The sequence below is a fragment of the Diadema setosum genome, chromosome 10 (assembly GCF_964275005.1).
Source record: "Diadema setosum chromosome 10, eeDiaSeto1, whole genome shotgun sequence".
Taxonomy (NCBI): Eukaryota; Metazoa; Echinodermata; class Echinoidea; order Diadematoida; family Diadematidae; genus Diadema; species Diadema setosum.
In genome coordinates, this window is record NC_092694.1 from 9170747 (window position 1) to 9195115 (window position 24369).

General features: G+C 39.2%; 2 protein-coding genes across 2 annotated transcripts in view; one reads left to right on the top strand and one right to left on the bottom strand.

Annotated features, from left to right (window-relative positions):
- The first annotated feature begins 475 nt into the window (after nt 1–475).
- LOC140233604 (p21-activated protein kinase-interacting protein 1-like) lies at nt 476–12131 on the top strand. Its single transcript, XM_072313703.1, has 9 exons — nt 476–562; nt 2736–2907; nt 3387–3507; nt 4278–4405; nt 4942–5087; nt 7869–7978; nt 9306–9423; nt 10047–10191; nt 11098–12131. Exons 1-9 carry the CDS (start codon nt 476–478, stop codon nt 11139–11141), a joined length of 1071 nt encoding a protein of 356 aa, XP_072169804.1. The 3' UTR covers nt 11142–12131.
- Nucleotides 12132–15182: 3051 nt separating this feature from the next.
- The window catches only part of LOC140233724 (ATP-dependent RNA helicase DDX24-like), a 41119-nt gene continuing 31932 nt past the window's right edge, over nt 15183–24369 (bottom strand). Inside the window, exons 11-15 of the mRNA XM_072313825.1 lie at nt 23843–23960; nt 23051–23225; nt 16852–16916; nt 16210–16308; nt 15183–15325 (exon numbers count right to left, since the gene is read on the bottom strand). Of these exons, the coding sequence (XP_072169926.1) occupies nt 15183–15325; nt 16210–16308; nt 16852–16916; nt 23051–23225; nt 23843–23960 (600 nt within the window). The remainder of the gene's footprint in view (nt 15326–16209; nt 16309–16851; nt 16917–23050; nt 23226–23842; nt 23961–24369) is intronic.

Here is a 24369-nt window from a genome sequence, read left to right on the forward strand (position 1 = left end):
AATAACGCGCGCTTCCTACTTCCGGTGAATGGGAGATAGTTTCTATTCAGTCGTGTAGATCTATTTGCGAAACCAATAATATCATTAAAGATCTAGATGCTCAGTATAGTCGTATCCATGTTGGAATTTGCATACGTAGTGATGTATAAATTATAATTTGACAAATTTAAGACTCATATTAATCAAAATAGAACTCGACAGCAAAGGTTAAAAGTTAAAATCGTTTTATTTTGTATAGAAGTTATCTGGTTATAGACTATAAACATCGTCATTCTTGACAGACTAAAAAAATCAAATAATATCATTTTCCCACGTATTTGTAAAAAGTAAGCCTAATGATCCTAGCGTTTCTTTCAAACAATAATTTGATTCAATTCATATAATCTTTTGAACAAAAGTTTAACTGATTTTTATAATATTCTTTTATCCACCAATATGATTTTTCATACTACTGGACGAGACAATTTATTTCAACATGGCGGCGCACATGTGTTGTCAAGTTTTCTCGGGCTGCTACGAGCGTACAGTCTTTGGCTATGATTTGCTGGAAAAAGAAGGAGAAGTGAGTAAGAATTTGTGAACGAAAGCATGTATGTAGATGCAATTTACGTATTGTTTTCTTGAATTTTTATTTTTCATTCGCATTTTCGGAATAATACAACTGCAGTGCAGTCCAACATGCAACATGGAACATACACGTAAAGATCTACACCATTCATGAACACTGACGTTCTGACTGGCAGACACGTAGCCCGACCAGACCCCGTGCCGTGCTCAGCAAATGCTCAGCATGCACGGCATATTGTACGTAGACGGGCAGCGACAGCTCGACAGGGCACTGCCACTGCACTGGAAGGTGCAAGGTGCTAGGCCTAGGCTGTGCTGCACCACCGACCACTGCCATCATCAGCCTCTTGCTAGTCGCGCGCTGCACAGTGGATTTTTTTTTTTTTTTTTTTTCCGTTCTGGAAATTAATTTTTTGAGTGTGAATCCTGGCCGTGTATTTTTGGTGTTAAATTTATAAAATTAAAGTTGACTCCGGACTGTAGCCACGGTAGCTGTGTAAAGTCAAGATAAAGCACCAGGAACACTGATAAAGGTGTAAACTGAACACATGACATGGTAAATTTAAAGACTAAAGGCAACACTGAAGCGCCTATCACTGTGTCAGCAGTCTAACTTTGTTACTGTAATATTAAAAAATAAAATAAGCATCAACCATCATCATCAACAACAACGAATGTCAACAGCAAGTTGCCACACCCAGCCTACGCTGTCTGGTTTGGTGATCGAGGCCAGCAAGGTGTCCATGTGGATGTGTGTGTGACTGTCGGTGACCCAGTGAGTTTATTCCTACCAAGTCAGATAGACACTACTAGTATGGTAGGGGTCCAACCCACCGACCGGGTCCATAACGACCGACCGCGCATTATAATGGCATTGCGCGTACAGAAAGAAAATGTACGCATGGGACTACGCGCAACGGTGTTTGATTCTTCACTGGGCTACGCTACCGAGTAAAATGTGGCGAAAACAACTAAGTATTCCCTCTAAATTACCGAAATTTAGCAAAATCGAATAAGGTCTATCGTGTAACTACATATAACTAGGCCTACCTTTGCTGACTCGTTGTTAGATGTAGAGTATCCTTCCGTAATAAATTTGACGATTTTGACCGCAAAATTGTCACCGCCGCTTGTACGATCGTGCACACACGTTACACATACACATGACATAAACATTTTGTCACCCGCTAGCGCACTACGACCGTACGAGTTGATGCAGAAACGAGAAATGAATGTGAAAAAACAAACCGACTCATCTAATTTATTTCAATTACGATGAAAAGTTTCCTAATGAAAATCAAGTCAAATTCATCAAACAGTCCTTCAAAAGTAATATCGAAGGATTCAAAATATATTCAAATATTATTGGGGAAAAAAATTACGACTAGAAAAAAACAGCAGCTTGTCGAAAAAAACGCGTTTAAGTACGCTTTATATGTATTGTCAATAGAGGGCGGGGTGGTCGGTCGATATGAGCCCGGCAACTGAGTGCGGAAAAAATGACACCCCACGCGTTCGAAGCCGCCATCTAGAGCGCGTACCTCAGATCGCATTTTCAGTGCGCGCTTGTGAATCCGGAGTATTTTCTCCACACGTGAGTAAAATTTCAGGCAAATTGTGAGATTTTTCACGTTTCTATTGATAGAAAACCGTCAGGTGTCTGATATTATGGACACCCAACCATACTAGGATCTATACTATTCTAGCTGTCCAGGCCAAATGCTAAAGCAGGCAATAAATTACATTCATAATGATAGCACAAGCACAAAGGGTTGTTGTGGGGGGGGGGGGGGTGTAAGCTAGTAATAGCAGGAGAAAACAAAAAGGAACACATCCATGCTTAGTCTCCACTCTAATTGAAAGATTTTTAGTTCTAACTTTACACCAAGTTCAAGTTTACTTTAATTAATGTGAAATGGGGACAATTGAAGGTGGGTTTCAATTCAAGTTTATGGAGTGATCTATCTTTTTTTTTAAACAATACCAATTGAAATCTGTCAACAGAAGAGAAGAAAATGAAACAGTTTCTCTTCACAGGGTAAAGTCCTATTTTATCTCTCTGATAACAGATTAGGTGTTGACCAAAAAATACTTTCAGTTCACCTCGCTAGTAATAATGTTCTCTCATCTTTTTGACAATTTTTTGTCCTTGAACAATATTGTTATAGAATGGTGGTGAATTAGTCTTCCGGGGACAGTTCACAAACAATGCTCACATCGGATGTGTCGAATCCATTGCAGCTAGCAGCAAATTTCTGGCCTCGGGCAGCACAGATGAGCTTATCTACCTCTTTGATGTTGAAGAGAAAGTGGAACTTGGCTCTTTAATGCAACACGATGGTGAGAAATGTGTCATTTCAAATGTACTGTTGATTTCAAAAATTTAGGAAAGATTAATTTTTTTTTTCTTTGTACATGTCAGGCATAGTGCATATATTGTACATTGTATTGCACATAACATTATTTTTTACCATTGTAATAATTGCACTTTTTGGCCAGAGGAAGATCCTTGATATTGGGGTGCGATCAATTTGTATGTATAGCAACAGATCCCCCTATTTATACACATTATAGTAGTAGTGGTAAAAGGTAGATTCTTTTAAGAGCATATTAGCTTTACAGAACAATTGTATGTCTCTGAGAATAACCCAAAGAATTATGACTGTTTTAGAATAAAAAGATATGCATTTATTCACATTTGCAGACCATATTACTGACCTGTCCAAACACACTGGGCCTGCTGAAGTCAATATTATTTTATACTTGTCTAGCTGCCTCATATTGCGGTATAATTTGTTATATTTGGTTTCCATGTGTAGGCTCTATATCATCCCTAGCTTTTCACGAGGACAGTCACATGATCAGCGGCAGTGAGGATGGGAAGATTTGTGTGTGGAGCACACAATCCTGGGAATGCATGAAGGTCATGAAAGGTCACAAGTGAGTGGTGTGTTTTGTTTATAAGATCTTGTATAGGTGCCATTTACACACAGTTTTAGGCCATCCCCATCATACTGGTGCCCATAGCTAGCAATATGAAAAGATTTCCACAAAATTTCTGTATTTTTTTTTTCTCGGACTGCTTGCTGCATCTTCCAGTGAGGTATGGTTTCTATGTTCTTCAAATGGGACTGACATAATCCCTTCATGAAAAGCGGTTCCTCATTATAAGCGAATTGGATTTCATTGTATTTTGTTTCATTATCAACAATTCAACAATACATCACAAAAAAATAACAGGAAATCTGTTCTTATCTGTGTCCTCTTGGTTGGTCAAATCTGTAAACTGTATTTCACTGTGTTACAACTGTTTTAAAGACTTTTTCTTTAGATAGGTGTGCATGTGTGTGTGTGTGTGTGTGTGTGTCTGTGTGTGTGGTTGTGTGTGTGGGTGGGGGGGGGGGGGCAAATATTTAGACTAGTGTTAAATGACAAGAGTTTGCAGGACATTGTGACACCTCTGTCAAATTCTCCAAAGACCGCAAGTGCCATTTCAGTTGACTGGTCCAACAGTGAGTTTTGCATTAGCAAGTGACAATGATACATTATCTGTCTAGCTGAACAGTAAGTCTTGTTTTGCCCAAGGCAAGCAGGCATGGTGGTTTCTAATTCAATCTGTTTAGGCGTTGCACCTCTCCTTCTATATCTCATGCTTGAAGACCATTTCTCTTGAACTTTCTAACTTTCATTTTTTTTCTTTTTGATTGCAGAGATGCTGTAAATTCTGTCGCCGTTCATCCATCCGGCAAGCTAGCTCTCTCTGTTGGCAAGGATAAGACGCTACGAACATGGAACCTGCTCAAGGGAAGGGCTGCATACACCACTAACATCAAAGCAGGTATGTGGGACACCAGAATGATTTGTTCTGTTATACCTTGTTCTCTCAAAACTTGTAAAAGCACAAACTGACATCCAGTTTACATACTTCAGGAGTTTGATGTCTAGGACAATACTTGTCACAGTCTTACCATGGAAAAAGACACAAAGTTACATATTATGTAACCAAATTCTTTTGCCTTCCACATGCTATCTGTAATGTTAAACTGTAACTGATCTGTTTTATCTCCCGTACTGAATAAAGGTTGATGGAAAAAGAAATATATAGCCTACAAGTGCATCATTTCAAGATTACATTTGATTACTCATCAAATCCTTGATAATTTTACTTAAGAAATTTTGTTTTCTTGTCATCAAATTGCAGACCATAGAGAATCCTTACCTAGATGCAATTTCTATCATATGCATCACTGACTTGGTAACAGCTTCCATAGATTTCATATTTTCATATTGATTGTGGTAATATGTGATTTACAAGACGGCTGTATCAGCAAAATGTATCCAAAAGGAGTGTACTTCTCGTGATATTTCTCCCAGTGTCTGAAATAGTCCTTTGGTCACCCGACGGTCAGCTGTACGTGGTGGTCATCGATGACAGAATAGATGTCTATGACATCACCACAGCGACAATCGTTTGCTCATGCAAGTGCAGCTCAAGAATTCTTACGGCTTGTTTCATCACAGTGAGTATCATCAACCTTGAGCTCAGGGGCCCGTTTCATAAAACGTGTTATCAGTGACAACTGCCACATTTCTACAACAAATTTGCTCTTTGCCAATCATGTGCAAGGATTTCAGTGGCTTATAGCAACTATGACAACTTGTCACTGATCATGAGTTTTATGAAATGGGCCCCAGGCTGGTCCTAAAAACGTGTCCAACTGTTTAACTCTCCACAACAGGAATATCTGTAGGGAATATTAATAGAAACAAGATGGGTTTCACTTGAAGGGCATGCTACTAATGCAGACAGTTCTTAGATGAACTCTTCAGAGGGTCTTTTCAAAACAAGTTATGTACAGTATTAAGAAAAACATTGACTGCTCAGAATCAAGGTCATAGTTTATAGAGTCAGTGTTTCTGTCATTAATACCACAGGAGGTTCCCATTTCACTTATGACAAAATATATGTTGTAGTGAAGTATCAAAACTGTAATTGTTTTTTTTTTTAGGTAAAAGTTTTGAATGGATATTAGTTCTTCAGAGGGCAAAGTTTGTCCTTTGTATTATATATCAGAGAACATACCTCACTGCTCATGCTTTTATGAGCATTGGAAATGTGATGGAAGATCTTGTTTGTCAAGGGCTACATGATCAGAGAAGGGGAGAGTTGGATGATGTCACATTACATTGAGTTGCCAATTTGGCGCTGTTTTGATTGCTACTGGTCTTTGTCAAACTAGACTGAGGACAGCATGGCACCAAGTGGTGGTAATTCATACCCGTCTGTCACAGCCGTTGAGTCCCTCAAGAATAGCTCAAGTATCCTTGATTGGTGTGTCGAACCACTGTACCCTGTTGATGTGCATAGGCACGTACCAGGTAAAGCCATATCTGGCCAGGATTTTTCATTGGCATTCAGTTAATTCCTTCTAACTTGACCTAATTGGCCGTTAGTTTCCTGACACCTGTGCCAGTCATGGTGAAGAAAGCACTCTGGCAGCAGTGTCATTTGGTAAATATAGATCAGTAAGGCTTAAAGGGACTGTACAGTACTAGTTGAGGTGAGGGATTCATGTTTTGAAAATTCCAAAGTGAGATAATGAGAAACCTCTTATAAAATATGAAAGAGCATGTGATTTTAAGAATGAATGAACATTCATTTAATGACAATTGGTTTTCAAATGGCTGAGATATCCAAAAAGATGATAATAATAAAAGGCGACAGGCCACAACTTTATTAGGATCTCTTTGTTTCACCTTGTTTTTGGATATCTCTGCCATTTCAGAACTGATTTTCATCAAATAAACTTTTGATACCCCTTAGAATTGCATGCTCTTTGACATCACATAGAGTGGTTTCTGAATATCTCGCAAAAACGTTAAAAGCTAAATCCTCACCTCGACCAGAACTGTACACACCCTTTAACCCATTGAGGATGAGCTGATTTCGCTATGATCTTTATCATGTAAAGGTAGAGCCATGTTCTTGTTTTTGTTCATGTTGTTGTTGTTGTTGTTTTTTTTTTGAGAGTGATAATTTGTGGACATTGATCAGCAGCATTGTGAAGAGGCTGCTGTCGAGACTTGGCCAAGTTCAGGCTTTGCATACTGTAGGTTCCACCTGACAGGCATGCAGTTGTCTTGAATATCAATGCTATCATCTCTGTTCAGGTGGCTGTTGTGTACAATGTAGCTGGCTTTGTACATATGACAAGTGTACCAATGCTGCTTCTCCCGGAAGAGGAGGAACAAAAGTTTATTGTACCTCTCAGCAATTCATTATGATGTGGAACACATGTCACCTTCCTTGAGCAATCCAAGACATGATGATTTACATAAAAATGCAGGTAGATTGAAAAAGGGGACTTGAAAATCTTCTGTTAGGCTGCTTTCACATAGAAGTATTCGGTATTCGCTATTCGCTATTCGCTATTCGAGCACCGAATACACCATCACCCGCACCGTCAACTCACCATCCCATGTAGTGAGGATTTCTTCCTCCTACATCGCAGCAAATCTTATTAACAATTTCTAAACTGCATCAGAATGTCGGTCTACATGCTTATATTTGCTAACGGGCAAATCCAGACCAAAAGTGTCATTATTTCATAAACGAGAGACGGTATACGCTGCAAGAAAATCGAACAAGCTCGATTCCCACTTTGCTATACTTTTCGCAGGTATTCAGTACTTTCGAATAGTGCCCTCTTATGTGAACCGGTGTGAGGAAATCCTATCGTTCGATTCAAGCTATTCGTGTGCCCTCGAAAAACGAGCCCGAATACCCGAATAGTATACTTCTATGTGAAAGCAGCCTTAGACAAGAAGCTCGTTTGTACATCGTAATGAAAAAGGGCCTGCAGTTTGATACTACCAGAGCCTGAATTCAGGCTTTTATCTGAAATCTGGTACACCTGTTTACATGATGGTTGCATGTTTAAAAAAGAATGATAATCATGTAAGAAATACGATTAACACTTTTTTAAATAATAGAACTTATTGTTGTGCATTCAGAACTTGGAATGATTGTTTGGAAATATAGTTTATATAACAAAGTCCTTGGGACAAGCAGTTTTCTTTTGTTATTTCGAAATTTGTCATAGTTGAACAAATACATTTGTACAGTATGTAAAATTTAATGTAATGTAGATAGTAACAAATGGTAACAAAGTGCTGTCATATAATCCGTGCTTTTTATGATGGGAATGCACTTGTTATAATCATGGGAATACACTGTGTAGCATTGTCTGTTCCTTATCGTTTGAAGATGCTCTGCATGTTTTGCGTTTATTTTTCCTCAGGACCGGATCATTACTGTGGCAGGGGAGGGAGAAACAATCCAGATATTGAGAGTGGATGCGAAGGAGAGGAGAATAAAGACATTGGTAGAATTCAAAGCACATGAAAACAGGTATGTACAAGACATAGAACTTACTATTTCCTTAATGAATACCATTACCAACCATATGAATCTTATGCTGTTTGATGTAATCCTTGCATTTTTTTGTTGTTGTTTCACTTTGTTGTTGCTGTTGTTGTATGTTGATCTTACTGTATAAATTCATAATGTTTGTGTTGCTTATATTAGTGTTGTTAATACAATATTAGTGTTGCTTTGATGGACATGTCAATTATCTGATCAATAAACAGTTTCAAGAGAGAGAGAAAAAAAACCAAACAAAACAGGTATGTACGGAATCAAACAGGTCCTAAAAGAAGATAACATTTAGTGACACTATCACCATAATGCCTATGTGGTATTGATGAGCTGTTGCCTTGGCAACGCACTTTATTTTATCCTCATTTCCTAGCCCTTCTAAATGGGTACTTAAGTGTACCAGTGCCTGGAAAATCAAATTTGTGTACAGCTAGAATACACAAAAACACGTTACCATAATTTACCTGTGATAACCCCCAAAGTATACATAAATTATTTCAAACAATCAGATGATATCTGTATACACGCTTCACTTTATCGTCATTTCCTATCCCTTCTATTAAAAGGGATACTAAAAGTGTACCAATACCCAGAAAACCAAATTTGTGTACAGCTAGAATACACAAAAACAGCCATAATTCACCTGTGATAGCCCCTGAAAGTAGATCATAATATCTCTATAACGATTTGGCATGGCGTTGTGGTTGCACACGTTGTCCAAAAGCCATGGCACAGAAAGGGTTAAAGTCACTCAGTAAAGTTGGTACTTCCAAACAGTAAAGAGAATAACAACAAAAAACTACTGTATATATATTTGGCGAGTCTAAATTTCCGCGAATCTGGAATTCCCGACGATTTCACGAGTGGTTAAATTCGCGATCGTGGAGTCCTGCAATGAACGGAGAAGTGTACACGTGTATGTCACATTCACATCGGGATCAGAGTCAATATTTTCGCGTGTCTTTAATTTCGCGAATAGCACCCGACTCGCGAAATTCACGAAAATAAAAACCTCGCGAAATATTCGGCGTATACAGTATTGCTGCTGCTTAATGGAACATGAGAATGTGGAGCTTAATATTTCTGATTCAAGGACAGGAAGTTTCCCTACAAGAAGCTCACTCAAGTGGCTGGTTACTGTTGTAAGGTTTCTCTAATACATCTTACCCCCACCACCAATTCTTTGCTGGTTTCTCTAATACATCTTACCCCACCACTAATTCTTGCTGCAGCAAATTCAAAGGATCTGCAGCGTCTTTTAAACAAGAATATGCTCTATTTTTGTACATTTGCCTTGCAGGATAAAGGCTTTGAAGTGTACAAGGGCATACGGCAGCCAGTCCAGATCCTGTGAACGATGGCTGTTTTCTGCATCAAGTGATGGCTACATCAAACTCTGGTGTGTCGACACAGAGAAGGTGTGTGCATAGTTTAGCTCCTCCATTCTTCCCCTCCCTTTCTCTGTCAATGCCTCTTTCCCTATTCTAACCTTCATGGATACTGTATGTAGTCTAAGAGTCTTGGAGAGAGTCTGAGAAATGGATCCACTTTTTTTTTCTTTTTTTTTTTAATCAGCGAGAAACATTAGAAACATTATATTCCTCCTCCCAGCGCTCTGGAGGGGAGTTCACGCAATTGCAGGGCTGGACATTACCAGTGGCCCAGCGGCATGGGGCCACTAAAAATTGATATTGGGAAACCAGTTGTCCAAAAAGGAAATATATATATATATATATATATATATATTTTTTTTTTTTTGTTTTGTTTTGTTTTTTGTTTGGTAGCTTAATCAGGCAACTATTAAAGATCAGACATCTATTGCATGACAATCCACTAAGTGGATTGTTATGTATCCTTTTATTTAGGGGCCAATACATTTCATTTTTGAGCCACCAAAATTTCAAATTTAAAGTTTTTAGTGGCCCAAATGGGCCACCAGAGAAAAGTAATACATTGTAGTTAGTGTTGAGCCCTGCACTAGTCATGCATTTAAGAAACTATCAGTGAACAGACTTGCAACTGCATCACTCTTTTTCTGCAGGTCAGTGATGCTCCGGCACTCTTATCCAAAGTCAACACGAAGGCCAGATTAACCTGTCTGGCAGTAAGAGAAGTGTCAAAACCGCAGGAAAGCCAGAAGGGCTCCTCACAGCAAGCAGCGAAGAGGCCCCAGGATCAGGATGGTGGTGAGATACCCGATCTCTAATTTCCTTCTGTAGCAACCATGAAAGTTTGCATCTCAGTACAATGAAGAAAAAATAAAAACAAACAAATGAACAAACAAAAAACTTCCTAAAGACCTGTAATATCCACTCATCCTAATACCCCCTTCCACAGAGTGTTTTGCTTTGTATTGGTTACTAGTCAGAAGCAAAGTTTTCTTTTTATCTTCTTCTTCAGATAAACCATTGAAGTGTGCGGTCAAAATTCAGATCAGTGTCAGACATGTTGGGCGTGATCTAATGAGGCAATATCTATTATCTGACATCATGCAGTTCTGTCTGTTCTCAATTCATCATGCCCGCCTGTGTTTTCGTCATTTTTTTCCTCTTCTCTTTTATGGAAAAAAAAAAAAATCATGGACATCATATTGACACACCCTTCGTTCTATGAAGTGTACACATTACTAGCAGAGTATGTGGGCTATAATTAGATGATTGATTGCTCTGTCCATGTTGTGTAATCTTTGATTCTCCCTCTATTCTTTTCTGCCTCTCTTTCTAAATCTGTGTCTCTGTCTATCTCAATCTATCTGTCCTTGTCTCTCTTTCTCTGTATCTCAATCTCTTCTCTCTCTATCTCAATTTCTATTGCTTTCTATCTCCATTTCTGTTTCTGTGTATCTCAATTTCTATCTCTTTCTACATATATCTCAATTTCTATCTCTCTCTCTCCCTCTCTCCCTCTCTATCTCAATCTCTATCTCCATTTCTCTTTCGTAATTTCTATCTCTTTCTATCTTAATCCCTCTCTCTCTATCTCAATGTGTATTTCAATTTCTATCTCTATCTCAATCTCTATCTCTATCTCTCTCTATCTCAATCTCAATCTCTCTCAATCTCTATCTATCTGTCTGTCTGTCTTTCTTTCAGGAGACTCTGTGGCAAAGAAGAAGAAAAAGAAAGGGAAACCATGAAGTGATGTGAATTGCTGCGGAAGAGGATGACATCAACGGGTCAAGTGAACAGAACATCCTGTTTCATGCAGCGTAAAACATTTTGAATAGTTGCAAGAGAGTATTTACTGAAGGAACTGGAGAGAGCCTGAGGAATGGAAACATCATGCGTGTGTGTCAGACAGACTTCCCCCCACTGTGGCTGACATGGACAGGTGCTGGCACAGCTCCAAGGAACAGATTTGACCAGGGAAAATTGATTATCCATCAAAATATTTTGGACTTGACAGGATGTGTGGTACCTTGTCTAAAGTAATAGTAGAACAGAGAGTTGTAACATGCTGCAACTGAGCATTCTATAGCTTTCATTCTTACAACATTCTTTGTTCCCGATTATGAAATTCTGCCCTGTTCTATTGTCAAATTTTGTCTTATTTCTGAGTTTCAAACTTTTGTGTTCAGACTTCCCCCCACTGTGGCTGACATGGACAGGTGCTGGCACAGCTCCAAGGAACAGATTTGACCAGGGAAAATTGATTATCCATCAAAATATTTTGGACTTGACAGGATGTGTGGTACCTTGTCTAAAGTAATAGTAGAACAGAGAGTTGTAACATGCTGCAACTGAGCATTCTATAGCTTTCATTCTTACAACATTCTTTGTTCCCGATTATGAAATTCTGCCCTGTTCTATTGTCAAATTTTGTCTTATTTCTGAGTTTCAAACTTTTGTGTTCTGTTCACCCTGTAATTTCTCTTATTCTTATTTTACTGAACACAGACACACACTCACACACACACACACAAACCAAGACAAACCCTGCATATCTAAAGAAGTACACTTTGTAGGCAGATCAAAGAGTTTTGGAATAAAAGCTTGATAAGCACTTTCTACATGTTTATTCTCGCAGATATGCCAATACATCTGTATGCACAACTGGAGAATTTTTTCAAGTACATGTCATTTTATAAGATTTCATTAAAAATGTGCAGATGCACAGAGATAAGAAACAGTACCTGAAGTTGAGTGTTGATTTCTCTTGGTAACTTGTGCCTTTTAGCAACACATGTGCTAGTTTCCACATCAAGCACAGTTCATGTACACATTGGTCACCACAAGAGTAACTGCTCAATTTTGCAATCACATTGATTTCTGATGTGTCTAATCACATCGGAGATTAACCTTGTTACCAAGAGACTTGGACCCAAGAATGCACGAGGGGTGTAAAAAAGGTATCACCTATCTTTTAATGCAAATAGAGTGGACTCTCACCCAACATTAATATAACAAATTCCCATCATAACAAAGTATTTTTTCTCACCCCGTAATTCAGAGTTTCTTAGCATTGTTTTGTTTTTAAAACCCTGATATACATACTTTAAAAAGCAGAAACTCTTGCACTCGGCCAGTAAAATGAATTTTGCCTGTTTTCAATTCTGTGGAATCAAAGATACAGTGCTGTATAATCATTTCAATTATATGGAATCAAAGATAAAAACTGTTAGCACATACGACAAGCAAAAATATCTTGTGCTAGCTTCATTGTCGCCCGAAATGCACAATTTCCACATTGAAAAAACTTTCCACTTTCACAGTAACACAATCTAAAAATACTGTTAAAGTGGATATTTTCGTGCTTGACCCGGTAAAAGAGTTTTGTGCGTTTTTAATTCCGCGAAATCAAGACAATGGTTACGGGAACATATGGCAAGCAAAAATATTTGCATGCTTTTATGTGCACTAGTTTCTGGTTGCCTGAAATGCGCTTAAATTGCAATCTCGCAAAAATTTCCACTTTTACAGTACACAGCAATGATAAAGGTGATGTCAGTGGTCCCAAGGAGTCTCATTATGGTGAGATTCAACTGAACCTGTGCTAGAGTGCATGCATGTGGTATGAAGAACACTGAAAATGTACTGTATATGCTGAAATTTTCGTGGCGGTTTTATTTTCATGAATTTCGTAAAATAGGCTCTCGCTTGCAAGAATCTCCTGCAGAAGCATTGGCAAAAATGAAAACAAAAATTTGTCGTGCCTGCAATGTCCCAGGCCAGGACACGGACTAGCTTTGCAGTATTTAAATCACTACTACGTTGTAGTATAGAGTCCTGATGCCATGCAATCAGGGGCCATTGCTCAAATCCTTGGAACACAAGACAATACTACAATAATTACAGTATTTGTTAATGAGAGTGGATCTCATTTCAAGCAACATTCTAATTAAAAATAAACGTACCGTTTGAGAAGTCACACCTATTTAATGAATACTTTCCCTTTATTTTTAGTTTAACAATTATGATGATAATGAGAAGACCAGAAAGCACAAAATTAATCAATCAACTGCCATTCGAGAAATATTGGTGCAGGAAAACTTTGGCACATACAGCACATTATCGTTATTACTATCACTTGCAGCCCTTTTTAGAGAATGAATGTTTTATGACTGTGGTGATATATTCTTGTATCTTCCCATGTGTTTAACCCTAAAAGGGCACTATAATTCTGTAACGCAAGAAGGCCTTGTCGCTAGGCTTCTTGACTTTCTGTGTTCAAGTCTCACGAAACTTTTGAGACAAAATTTGCAACGTCTGTGCATATTTTTCGAAGCAACGCTCATTTTTGTAACAGCATGTCACCCCAAAACAGGCACAATTTTGTGATTTTGTGTACATTTCCTATGGAAAACAGTGCTCTGTCATGAAAGTCATCAAAACCTGATTATTTTTACAATTAACCACTTTCGTTGATTAATTTCATGATAATTATGGTAAAAAAGTGGTCAGTGACAATTTCCAATAAAAAAAAGAAAAAAACAAAAGTTGAAAAACAGAGAAATACATCAGAAATTCTGAAAACAGTAAAATAGATAAGAATTGAAATGACTTTTGGAAGTTTTTATGATGTACAATTGTTGAATATGCTAAAACAGATACACAAACTAAAAAGTAAACTCATAATTAGGCTTAACCCTAAAAAGACTGGGGGGGGGGGGGGCCTAAAAGCCCCCCCTCGACATTTCGTGCGATTACTCTGCAACACGCAATGCTCTCGCCGCGATGCTCTATGACTTTTTTCTTTCGAGTTTCCCGCACATTTTGACACCAGATTTGTGACGCCCGGGGGTACGGTTCTGAAGTTACATAACTTTTTGTACATGCACGTGAGGCCGAAAATGGCTCAAAATTGTGATTTTGTGTACAAAGTCAATGCAAATTGAGTTTTTTCAAATGGTTCATATAAATATGCTTATTTTTACTCTCAAAGGCTAAAATTAATTTGTTTTAGGAGTATTATGCTTCAGACACTTAAAAAAACAAAAAAATCAAAATGTCGAAAAAACAAAGAAATACACAAGAAATTCATAAAACAATAAAATAAATAAGAAATTAATTTTGATACCGAATTTTTTTTCAAGTACATTTGCTAAGAATGCCACAAAGAATAATTAGACCAAAAATGAGCACTTTTGGAGCTTTATTTACTGATTTAGATCAAAGAGTCTGATTTCTCGTATAAATTAGCATAATTAATCAAAATTAAAAAAAAGAAGACTATCTTGTAAAATTTAAATATACGATCTTGTAGATTACATCGCACACTACCATTGTGCAAATTTCCGCGGCGATCGCGCGATCCACGGCCGAGATCTTAAGGGGGGGGGGGGGCCTAAAGGGCCCCCCCCCCCCTTAAGATCTCGGCCTTTCTTTCGAGCTACCAAAATAGCCCAGTCTTTTTAGGGTTAAAAGTAAACTCTCATAATTAGGCTGAAATATGATCTTGGGCTTAATTAGAAACTGACTTTTCAAAAAAATCTTCTGACAGAATCTTGTAGATTATGACGTGGGTGTCACGCATGCCAAATTTCGTCACGATCGCACCACTGATGGCCGAGATCTCATGGGGCAGCGGAATCCGCCCCCTCCGGTCTAAATAGCACAGCCCAAAGATCAGCCTGATTAGGGTTAAACCTCTTCCTCGGGGGAAAATATCAGCGTACAGCGTATCGATGTACAGCACATTTCCGTTATTACTACTGCAGCCCTTTTGGGGAATGGATGTATCATGACTGTGGTGCTTTATTCTTGTATCTTCCCATCCGTTTGAACTTCTTCCTCTTCTTTTCCTTCTGTCTGCTGTCATCCTGTTTGTCTGTACTAATCCGTGCCTTCAGCTTGGAGGCGGCCTCGTGAGCACCAATAGTGGCTGGAAAGATTAAAATACCGAAGGTATTTTTTTTGTAAAAGTGTCATAAATTTAGTTAAATGTACAGCAGGAAGAATACTGCTGTGAAAATATAATTCGGCTTAACTTCAGAATACCCCGTCATGGGTTAAAATCTGTGTATGTATGTGCAAATCCGTGTGTGCAAATCTGTGCATTAGCAAGCAAGGGTAGGGTAGTGTAAAGTGATTTGGTATTACACACACCCTCAACGTTATGATGGGGTATTCTGCAGTTGTTCCCCTGATTTTAACAAAATCATTACCATTATGGTCAGCGGAATTATTCTGCAGCTAACACAGTTTGAGCAGAATTTTGAGACTTAAGGATACTCAGACATACAAAATATGTTCCAAAACAAACAAAAAAATGAAGATTACAAACTGAATAATACTGTGGAATTTTGTGAGTGTTTGGGACTTGTGCAGTTGTTTTGAAAGTGAATACAGACGAAGCCCCCTATAGTGAGATAATCTGGAATTTTCCAGTTAAATAATGAAATCTTGTTGCAATCGACAGAGTAAGAATTTAAAAGAGAAATATTGCCAGTTTTACCAGGAAAAAACCCCCTCTCATTCTATTAAAAAAAAAAGTATGTATTCATGTTTGTCATTATGGGTTCACCTGTATTCCTGATATTAAAAGTACATTATGTGATGTGACCCATGCTTCCATTAAACGCATATCCAGACAAAAAGACACTACTACACGTAACATTTGATTTGCATAAATTGTGGGTTTCCTGTGAATTTAATAAAAACTGACTCCACTCCCCTGTCTATTCCCGAGTACATTTTGTGCAATATCATAATTTAGCATACACTCCAATCAATATTTAGCCACATTTATTATTTATGTAAACGTACCTTGTGTGAAAGGTGACAGTAGCTTGCCATTTGACGTCAGATACAGCTGGGAGGCACCAGAGGGAAAGATCTTCTTCTTCAGCAAACTGTTCAAGTGACCTGTATGTGTCAGAACCACAAACACTGTGAGAATCAAATTCAATAAGACAAACGAGGACACATACAAACAAACAGACAGACATACATATGAAGTGGAGATGTGCTATTGAACACATTAATATACACATCAACTTTATGAGAGCTTACAATGCCTGAACCTGAATTCGAAAAAAGCCTGCCTTCTCAAACTTACATTGTACCAAGACTCTATACCCAAAAGTCACAAAAATATATGGTTTGTGTCAAACTAGGTACAGTATTTGCCATATCTTATAGTTTGTGGTAGTTTTATTTTTGTGAATATATCAAGTAATACTACGCAAATAAACGCACCAGAATAATATTAATAAAAAAACAAACAAATGACTCTGCATCAAGCATTTTAAACATAACTGATAACAGTTTATTCTCTTCTGATACAAAGTCAACAAATATGGCAAAAGGTGACTAGATTTGGTCATTGACAATGCAGACACTCCATAAAACCTCAACTGAAGCGTGTATGTAAATCCAAGCTTGCTAAAAAAATGAGGAATTCCTTGCCTTTCATCATGCGCATTTTCTTGTTGAACTGCTTCTGCTCCGAAGAGTCGCCCAGATCATGCAAACTGTTACAAAGTAGTAGTATTAAGGAATACTTCCAGTAGATCAAGAGTGAGCAAACCAACAGATAAAATGTATGCTGCGCAAGTGTGCAAAGTAACAAGAAATTAACAAAACAGCAGCAAAATACCAAAAGCAACCCAACACCCTAGAGCTTTCATGCTACTACGTAGTTATACAGCAAAGTCATGGTGCCTATATTTTTGCGTCATTACTTCACAAACATGAACTGGGTCAGTAAGATATCAACTCCTGGTACCAAAGTGATTGCCAAGACCCCTTTCAAATATGAAAATCGCAAAAATGATGGTTATAAAAACCCTAACAAAAAAGTCCTGTGGTACTCCCTGTGGTACTTGTCGGTACCACACAATGTACCACACACTTGTAATGTTACCACAGGAACTGTGTGGTACTGTACCACAGGCTTGTAGGGTACTCCCTGTAGTACTTGTCAGTACCACACAATGTACCACATAAATAAATGTTACCATAGGAACTGTGTGGTACTGTTTTACAGGCTCATGTGGTACTCCTTGTGGTACTGGTTGGTACCACACAATGTACCACACAAATATATGTTAACACAGGAACTGTGTGGTACTGTGTCACAGGCTCGTGTGGTACTCTGGGATGTACCACAGGGCAGTACCACAGGACATTACCACAGGAAAGTTCCACTAGGACAGTACCACAAGACAGTATACACACAAATTGTCCTGTGGTATTTTGGGACGTATACCACACAACAGTACCACAGGACAGTAGCACATGAATTGTCCTGTGGTATTTTGGGACGTACCACAGGAGAGTAGAACAGGAAAGTACCACAGGATAGTACCACAGGACAGTACCACACGACTTGTTCTGTGGTATTTTAGGACGTACCACAGGACAGTACCACAGGGCAGTTCCACAGGATAGTACCACAGGACAGTACCACAGGAATTGTCCTGTGGTATTTTGGGACGTACCACAGGATAGTACCACAGGACACGACTTGTCCTGTGGTATTTTGGGACGTACCACAGGACAGTACCACAGGGCAGTACCACAGGACAGTACCACAGGATAGTACCACAGGACAGTACCACACGACTTGTCCTGTGGTATTTTGGGACGTACCACAGGACAGTACCACAGGACATTACCACAGGATAATACCACAGGACAGTACCACACGACATGTCCTGTGGTATTTTGGGACGTACCACAGGGCAGTACCACAGGAAAGTACCACAGGGTAGTACCACAGGAAAGTACCACAGGACAGTACCACACGACTTGTCCTGTGGTATTTTGGGACGTACCACAGGACAGTACCACAGGATATTACCACAGGACAGTACCTCACGACTTGTCCTGTGGTATTTTGGGACGTACCACAGGACGGTACCACAGGGCAGTACCACAGGACAATACCACAGGGTAGTACCACAGGACAGTACCACAGGAAAGTACCACAGGATAGTACCACAGGACAGTACCACACGACTTGTCCTGTGGTATTTTGGGACGTACCACAGGGCAGTACCACAGGACAGTACCACAGGATAGTACCACAGGACAGTACCACACGACTTGTCCTGTGGTATTTTGGGACATACCATAGGACAGTACCACAGGAATTGTCCTGTGGTATTTTGGGACGTACCACAGGACAGTACCACACGACTTGTCCTGTGGTATTCTGGGACGTACCACAGGACAGTACCACAGGGCAGTACCACAGGGCAGTACCACAGGACAGTACCACAGGAAAGTACCACAGGATAGTACCACAGGACAGTACCACATGACTTGTCCTGTGGTATTTTGGGACGTACCACAGGACAGTACCACCCGAATTGTCCTGTGGAATTTTGGGACTTACCATAGGACAGTACGACAGGAATTCCTGTGGTAATTTTCGATGTATACCACAGGAGAGTACCACAGGAACTGTCCAAAATCCCACAGGAAAATCATAATATGGTGCTATTCCTCACAGAAGTACCACACAGCAAATTAAATTCGTAAGTACCACAGAAAAATGCTACAGGATATTCTTTTTTTTTTTCTAACATTTTATACCAGAGGACTATCACATCAGGAGAATATCAAACAGCAGTACCACACAGGAGTACCACACAGGAAAATTGTAAAGCAGAATCAACTGAAACTTATAACAAAAATACAAACAAACAAGGAAAAGTAGAAATTACGCGGTGCGTAATATATGTCCCCGCCGGAAGTAGCATTTTGTAGCAAAATGTGCAATATAGGTAAAAAATCAAGGTCAAAGGTCAAAGAAGTCAAAGGTCAAAATTCTGTGTAAAAGTTTTGAAGCCCTCACCTAGTGCCATCACATAAAGTAAACGGAATCGAAATCGGGTTAGAAATGGCAAAGGAGTAGCATTTTATAGCCAATGTACAATACAGGTCAAAAATCAAGGTCAAAGGTCAAAGAAGGCAAAGGTCAAAATTCTGTGTAACGTTTTGAAGCCCTCACCTAGTGCCATCACATAAAGCAAACGGAATCGAAATCAGGTTAGAAATGGCGAAGGAGTAGCATTTTGTAGCCAATGTACAATACAGGTCAAAAATCAAGGTCAAAGGTCAAAGAAGGCAAAGGTCAAAATTCTGTGTAGAAGTTTTGAAGCCCTCACCTAGTGCCATCACATAAAGCAAACGGAATCGAAATCGGGTTAGAAATGGCGAAGGAGTAGCATTTTGTAGCAAAATGTAGGTCAAAAATCAAGGTCAAAGGTCAAAGAAGGCAAAGGTCAAAATTCTGTGTAACGTTTTGAAGCCCTCACCTAGTGCCATCACATAAAGCAAACGGAATCGAAATCGGGTTAGAAATGGCGAAGGAGTAGCATTTTGCAGCAAAATGTACAATATAGGTCAAAAATCAAGGTCAAAGGTCAAAGAAGTCAAAGGTCAAAATTCTATGTAGAAGGTTTGAAGCCCTCACCTAGTGCCACCACGTAAAGCAAACGGAATCGAAATCGGGTTAGAAATGGCAAAGGAGTAGCATATTGTAGCAAAATGTACAATATAGGTCAAAAATCAAGGTCAAAGGTCAAAGAAGGCAAAGGTCAAAATTCTGTGTAGAAGTTTTGAAGCCCTCACCTAGTGCCATCACATAAAGCAAACGGAATCGAAATCGGGTTAGAAATGGCGAAGGAGTAGCATTTTGTAGCAAAATGTACAATATAGGTCAAAAATCAAGGTCAAAGGTCAAAGAAGTCAAAGGTCAAAATTCTGTGTAGAAGTTTTGAAGCCCTCACCTAGTGCCATCATATAAAGCAAACGGAATCGAAATCGGGTTAGAAATGGCGAAGGAGTAGCATTTTGTAGCAAAATGTACAATATAGGTCAAAGGTCAAGGTCAAAGGTCACGACTGAAATTCTGTGTAGAAGTTTCAAAGCTCCCATGTAGTGCTATCATATAAAGCAAACAGAATCAAAATTGGCTCATAAATGACAGAGAAGTAGCAAATTGAAGATTTTGATCACACACGGACGCACACACGGACACACGGACGCACGGACGGACGCACGGACGGACGCACGGACGGACGGACGGACACACACACGCACGGAGCCCGTTTCATAGTCCCCTGCTCGAACTCGTTCGGCGGGGACAAAAAGCACATATTGATATTCTTCAATTAATTGATAGATGAGTTATGCTGTGAATTATAACAATTGATTTGCCATTACTTATCCTGTCCTATACTCCTACAGTATTACCTATTTAGTGAAAGTGCTGATTGAAAAATTTCATAAGGATTTCTGTGGTACTCCTGTGGTACTCCTGTGATACTCCTGTGGTAAAAATTTTTACATAGCTCATGAATATTCATAAAAAGCACTCTAGATTTTAGAAAATACATAAATGATTTAAAAAGTCAAAGTATTAATGATGGAACTTACTTTGAACTTTATGAAAGATTGTCTAATTATGTTATGCTATTCCCAATATCATAGATATTGTTATGAAAGTGTAATTTCATATCTTTATAATAAAGTATAATCGAGTTAGTAACCATGCCTTAACCCTAACTAGGCCGGGCTATTTAAGAAGATCATAGAGCCGGAGGGGGGCCTCCTAGGCCCCCCCCCCCTCCAGATCTCGGCCGTCGACCGCGCGATCGCGACGAAAATTGGCACACACATTGCCTATGATGTAATCTAAAGTACCATGAAGTTAAATTTAGAAAAAAATCATCATTTATGCTAAATTATGCTAATTTATGCGTGATGATGCATGAAATCAGACGATTTGGTATAAATCACTAAATAAAGCTCAAAATGGGCACTTTTTTTGTGTAAATATTTTTTTTAGTGTCCTGAGCAAATGTAAGAGAAAAAAATTGTGCCATCAGAAAAAATTTCTTAAGTATTTTATTGTTTTTTGAATTTCTTATGTATTTCTTTGTTTTTTCGACTTTATGTTTTTCATTGTTTTTTCGATGAAACTTGTTTGCGACATTGTTCCGAACAAGAAAATGTATTAATAATTGATTTTAATCAATAAAACCCCCAAATAATCATGCTTTTGTGAAATTTGCCTGTAAGCACAGTTTGCATTGAAATTGTACACAAATTCACGTTTTTGAGCAATTTTTGGTCTGACATGCACATACATATTTATGCGCAACTTCGAAATCACGCGCCAGGGCATCGCAAATTTGGTGTCAAAAGATGCGGGAGACTTGAAAGAAAAAAGTCATGAAACGTTGCGGCGATAGCTTTTCGCGTTAGCGATACATCGCGCGGAACGTCGAGGGGGGGCCTCGGAGGCCCCCCCCCCCGGCCTAGTTAGGGTTAATGCTTTACGGATAGACGGCCATATATATATGTACTGATAGGGTCGATGGCTACCTAGGAATAGAATATGACTATATAGATCTATTATAGGACTAGATTGGCACTTGGCCATTAGACTCTCGTTTGAGGTTATATGTTAGGAGTAGGACAGGTTATTAAGTAGGGCCATGTTTGTCCTGAAATCCATCACTCACCTATCAGGAATATTCCTTGATATGTGGCTAAAATTCTCCCAGATTTTTTTTTTCGATCTATCCTGTGTGGTACTCTCCTGTGGTACCATGGAAATGCTGTGTGGTACTGCCCTGTGGTAATGCTGTGTGGTACTGCCCTGTGGTACCATGGAAATGCTGTGTGGTACTGCCCTGTGGTAATGCTGTGTGGTACTGCCCTGTGGTACCATGGAAATGCTGTGTGGTACTGCCCTGTGGTAATGCTGTGTGGTACTGCCCTGTGGTAATGCTGTGTGGTAATGATCGACCTGTGGTACTGTCCTGTGGTACTGTCCCAAAATACCACAGGACAGTTCCTGTGGTACTGTTCTGTGGTACTAGTCCTGTGGTACTGCCCTGTGGTACGTCCCAAAATACCACAGGAATTCCTGTGGTACTGCCCTGTGGTACGTCCCAAAATACCACAGGAATTCCTGTGGTACTGTCCTGTGGTACTGTTCTGTACCGGTCCTGTGGTACTTTCCTGTGGTACTGCCCTGTGGTAAGTCCCAAAATACCACAGGAATTCCTGTGGTACTGTCCTGTGGTATGTCCCAAAATACCACAGGACAATTCCTGTGGTACTGTCCTGTGGTACTTTCCTGTGGTACTGTCCTGTGGTACTGTCCTGTGGTACCGTCCTGTGGTAATTACCACAGGAGTACCACAGGACTTTTTCGTAAGGGAATCACTCTGGTTTAAATAAAGGATCAATACAGAACAACTACATGTATGTCCTGCAACTACACCCGAGGGCTATCTTTAAGATGTACTGCACCACCAGACTGTGTGTGGCTTAGAACAAAAACCTCGCTGAAATTCACCTCACACAGGTAAAAAAACTGGCTAAATCAAAGGAAAATTTTACCACAGATGGATATAAACATGAAAATTCATATAAATCAAAGGATTTCTCTGCTCTTTTTTTTTTTTTTAAGGCGTGGTTGACAGTATATAATTAAATGCACCTTGGTGTGCTGTACCAATAGTTTTTTTCCCCACACATTAAGAGTGCCCATTTGATATCAGATGTAATCCCACATTATAAATGGCTATCCTTATCCCATCATTGGTGTGAATGGGACAAAGCTTGACGCATCCCAGGATACTTCATGTCCGCATCTACATCCACATCCAGCTCCTTTGCAGCCCTCAAGAACCAGTCGTTCTGGTGCTTCTTCTTACTGATCAGGTGCTCCAGCTTGTCGATGTCCCGGGCAAGGTCCACCCTCTCCCGGACGGCTTGGTAGTACCTGTGCTCCACGGGGAACGATGGGATCTCCTCTGTGTGTGTGCAAGTGTGGATGTGAACGTGTGTGTGTGTGTGTGCGAGTGTGAACGTTCCACAGAGATTGATACAAAAACATAGTACCATGAGACCACTCAATTTGGCATACTTGTGATAACTGCTTGGAACTCTGAAGAGTAAACTGGCACAAAGAATTAATTCAAATTACTTGCCATGTCATACACGTACATGAGTGCATACAATAAGGTTTGATGTTTGGGCACTTCCCTGCGCCTTCCCCCTTTTCATCTCATCTCTCTGGTGTGCTTAATACATTATGGACGAAAAGTAACTTCCAAAGTCGATTATAAATACTAATAGGCACATGATTTAGTAGAGATCATTATAAACTTGAAGGTTTCAGTGTATGTATGTCAGCAAGACATAATACACAACCTACGAAATGAGCCTCCTATTCAAGTCATTTGTATATCAATTGAAAAAAAAAAGAAAAAAGATATATGGCTAGAAAGAAACATATGAGTAGATATTCCATGTATTTTATGGCATGTTCAAAAAATTATACCCAAATTTTTTTTGATGCATTCCTCAAAAATCCAACATGCATTGTGCAGCTTACCCAAATTGATGCAAATACCAGACAAGTACTAACCTCTGTTCAGAGTCTTGCAGAGCCGTCGGTAGAAGTTGAGCTCGCTGGGAGACACGAATGTTACGCTCAGTCCTACCTTGGCCTGTCTAGCTGTCCGCCCACTGCGGTGAACATAGGACTGTACCCAAAACACAATAAAATTTATAATATTATAAAGTTCTATAAACCTTATTCCATTAAAGATAAATGAGAAAGTTGAGTTCCTTTCCCTCCATGGTTATGAACATATATCAAGACTCACAAGACAGAAGTAATAGTTAAAGGGATGGTACAGTATTTGTGGAGATGAAATTTGGGATTTTAACTTTTTGCGAGATACCAAGAAAACACTTATGATGTAGTACAGAACATACCATTTTAAGAGGAATTCAAAGTTTATTTGATGAAAATCGGGTTTGGAATGACTGAAACATCCAAAAACAAAGTAAAACAAAGCGATCGTAATAAAGTGTGGGTCCCACACTTTATTAGAATCGCTTTTTTTTGGATATCTCAGTCATTTCAAAACCAATTTTCATCAAATAAAC

Coding starts and splice junctions, on each gene's coding strand:
- LOC140233604 (XM_072313703.1), top strand. CDS start 476: ATGGCGGCGCACATGTGTTGTCAAGTTTTCTCGGGCTGCTACGAGCGT. Junction 3,508..4,277: donor AAGGTCATGAAAGGTCACAA/GTGAGTGGTGTG, acceptor TTTTGATTGCAG/AGATGCTGTAAATTCTGTCG. Junction 5,088..7,868: donor TTACGGCTTGTTTCATCACA/GTGAGTATCATC, acceptor ATTTTTCCTCAG/GACCGGATCATTACTGTGGC.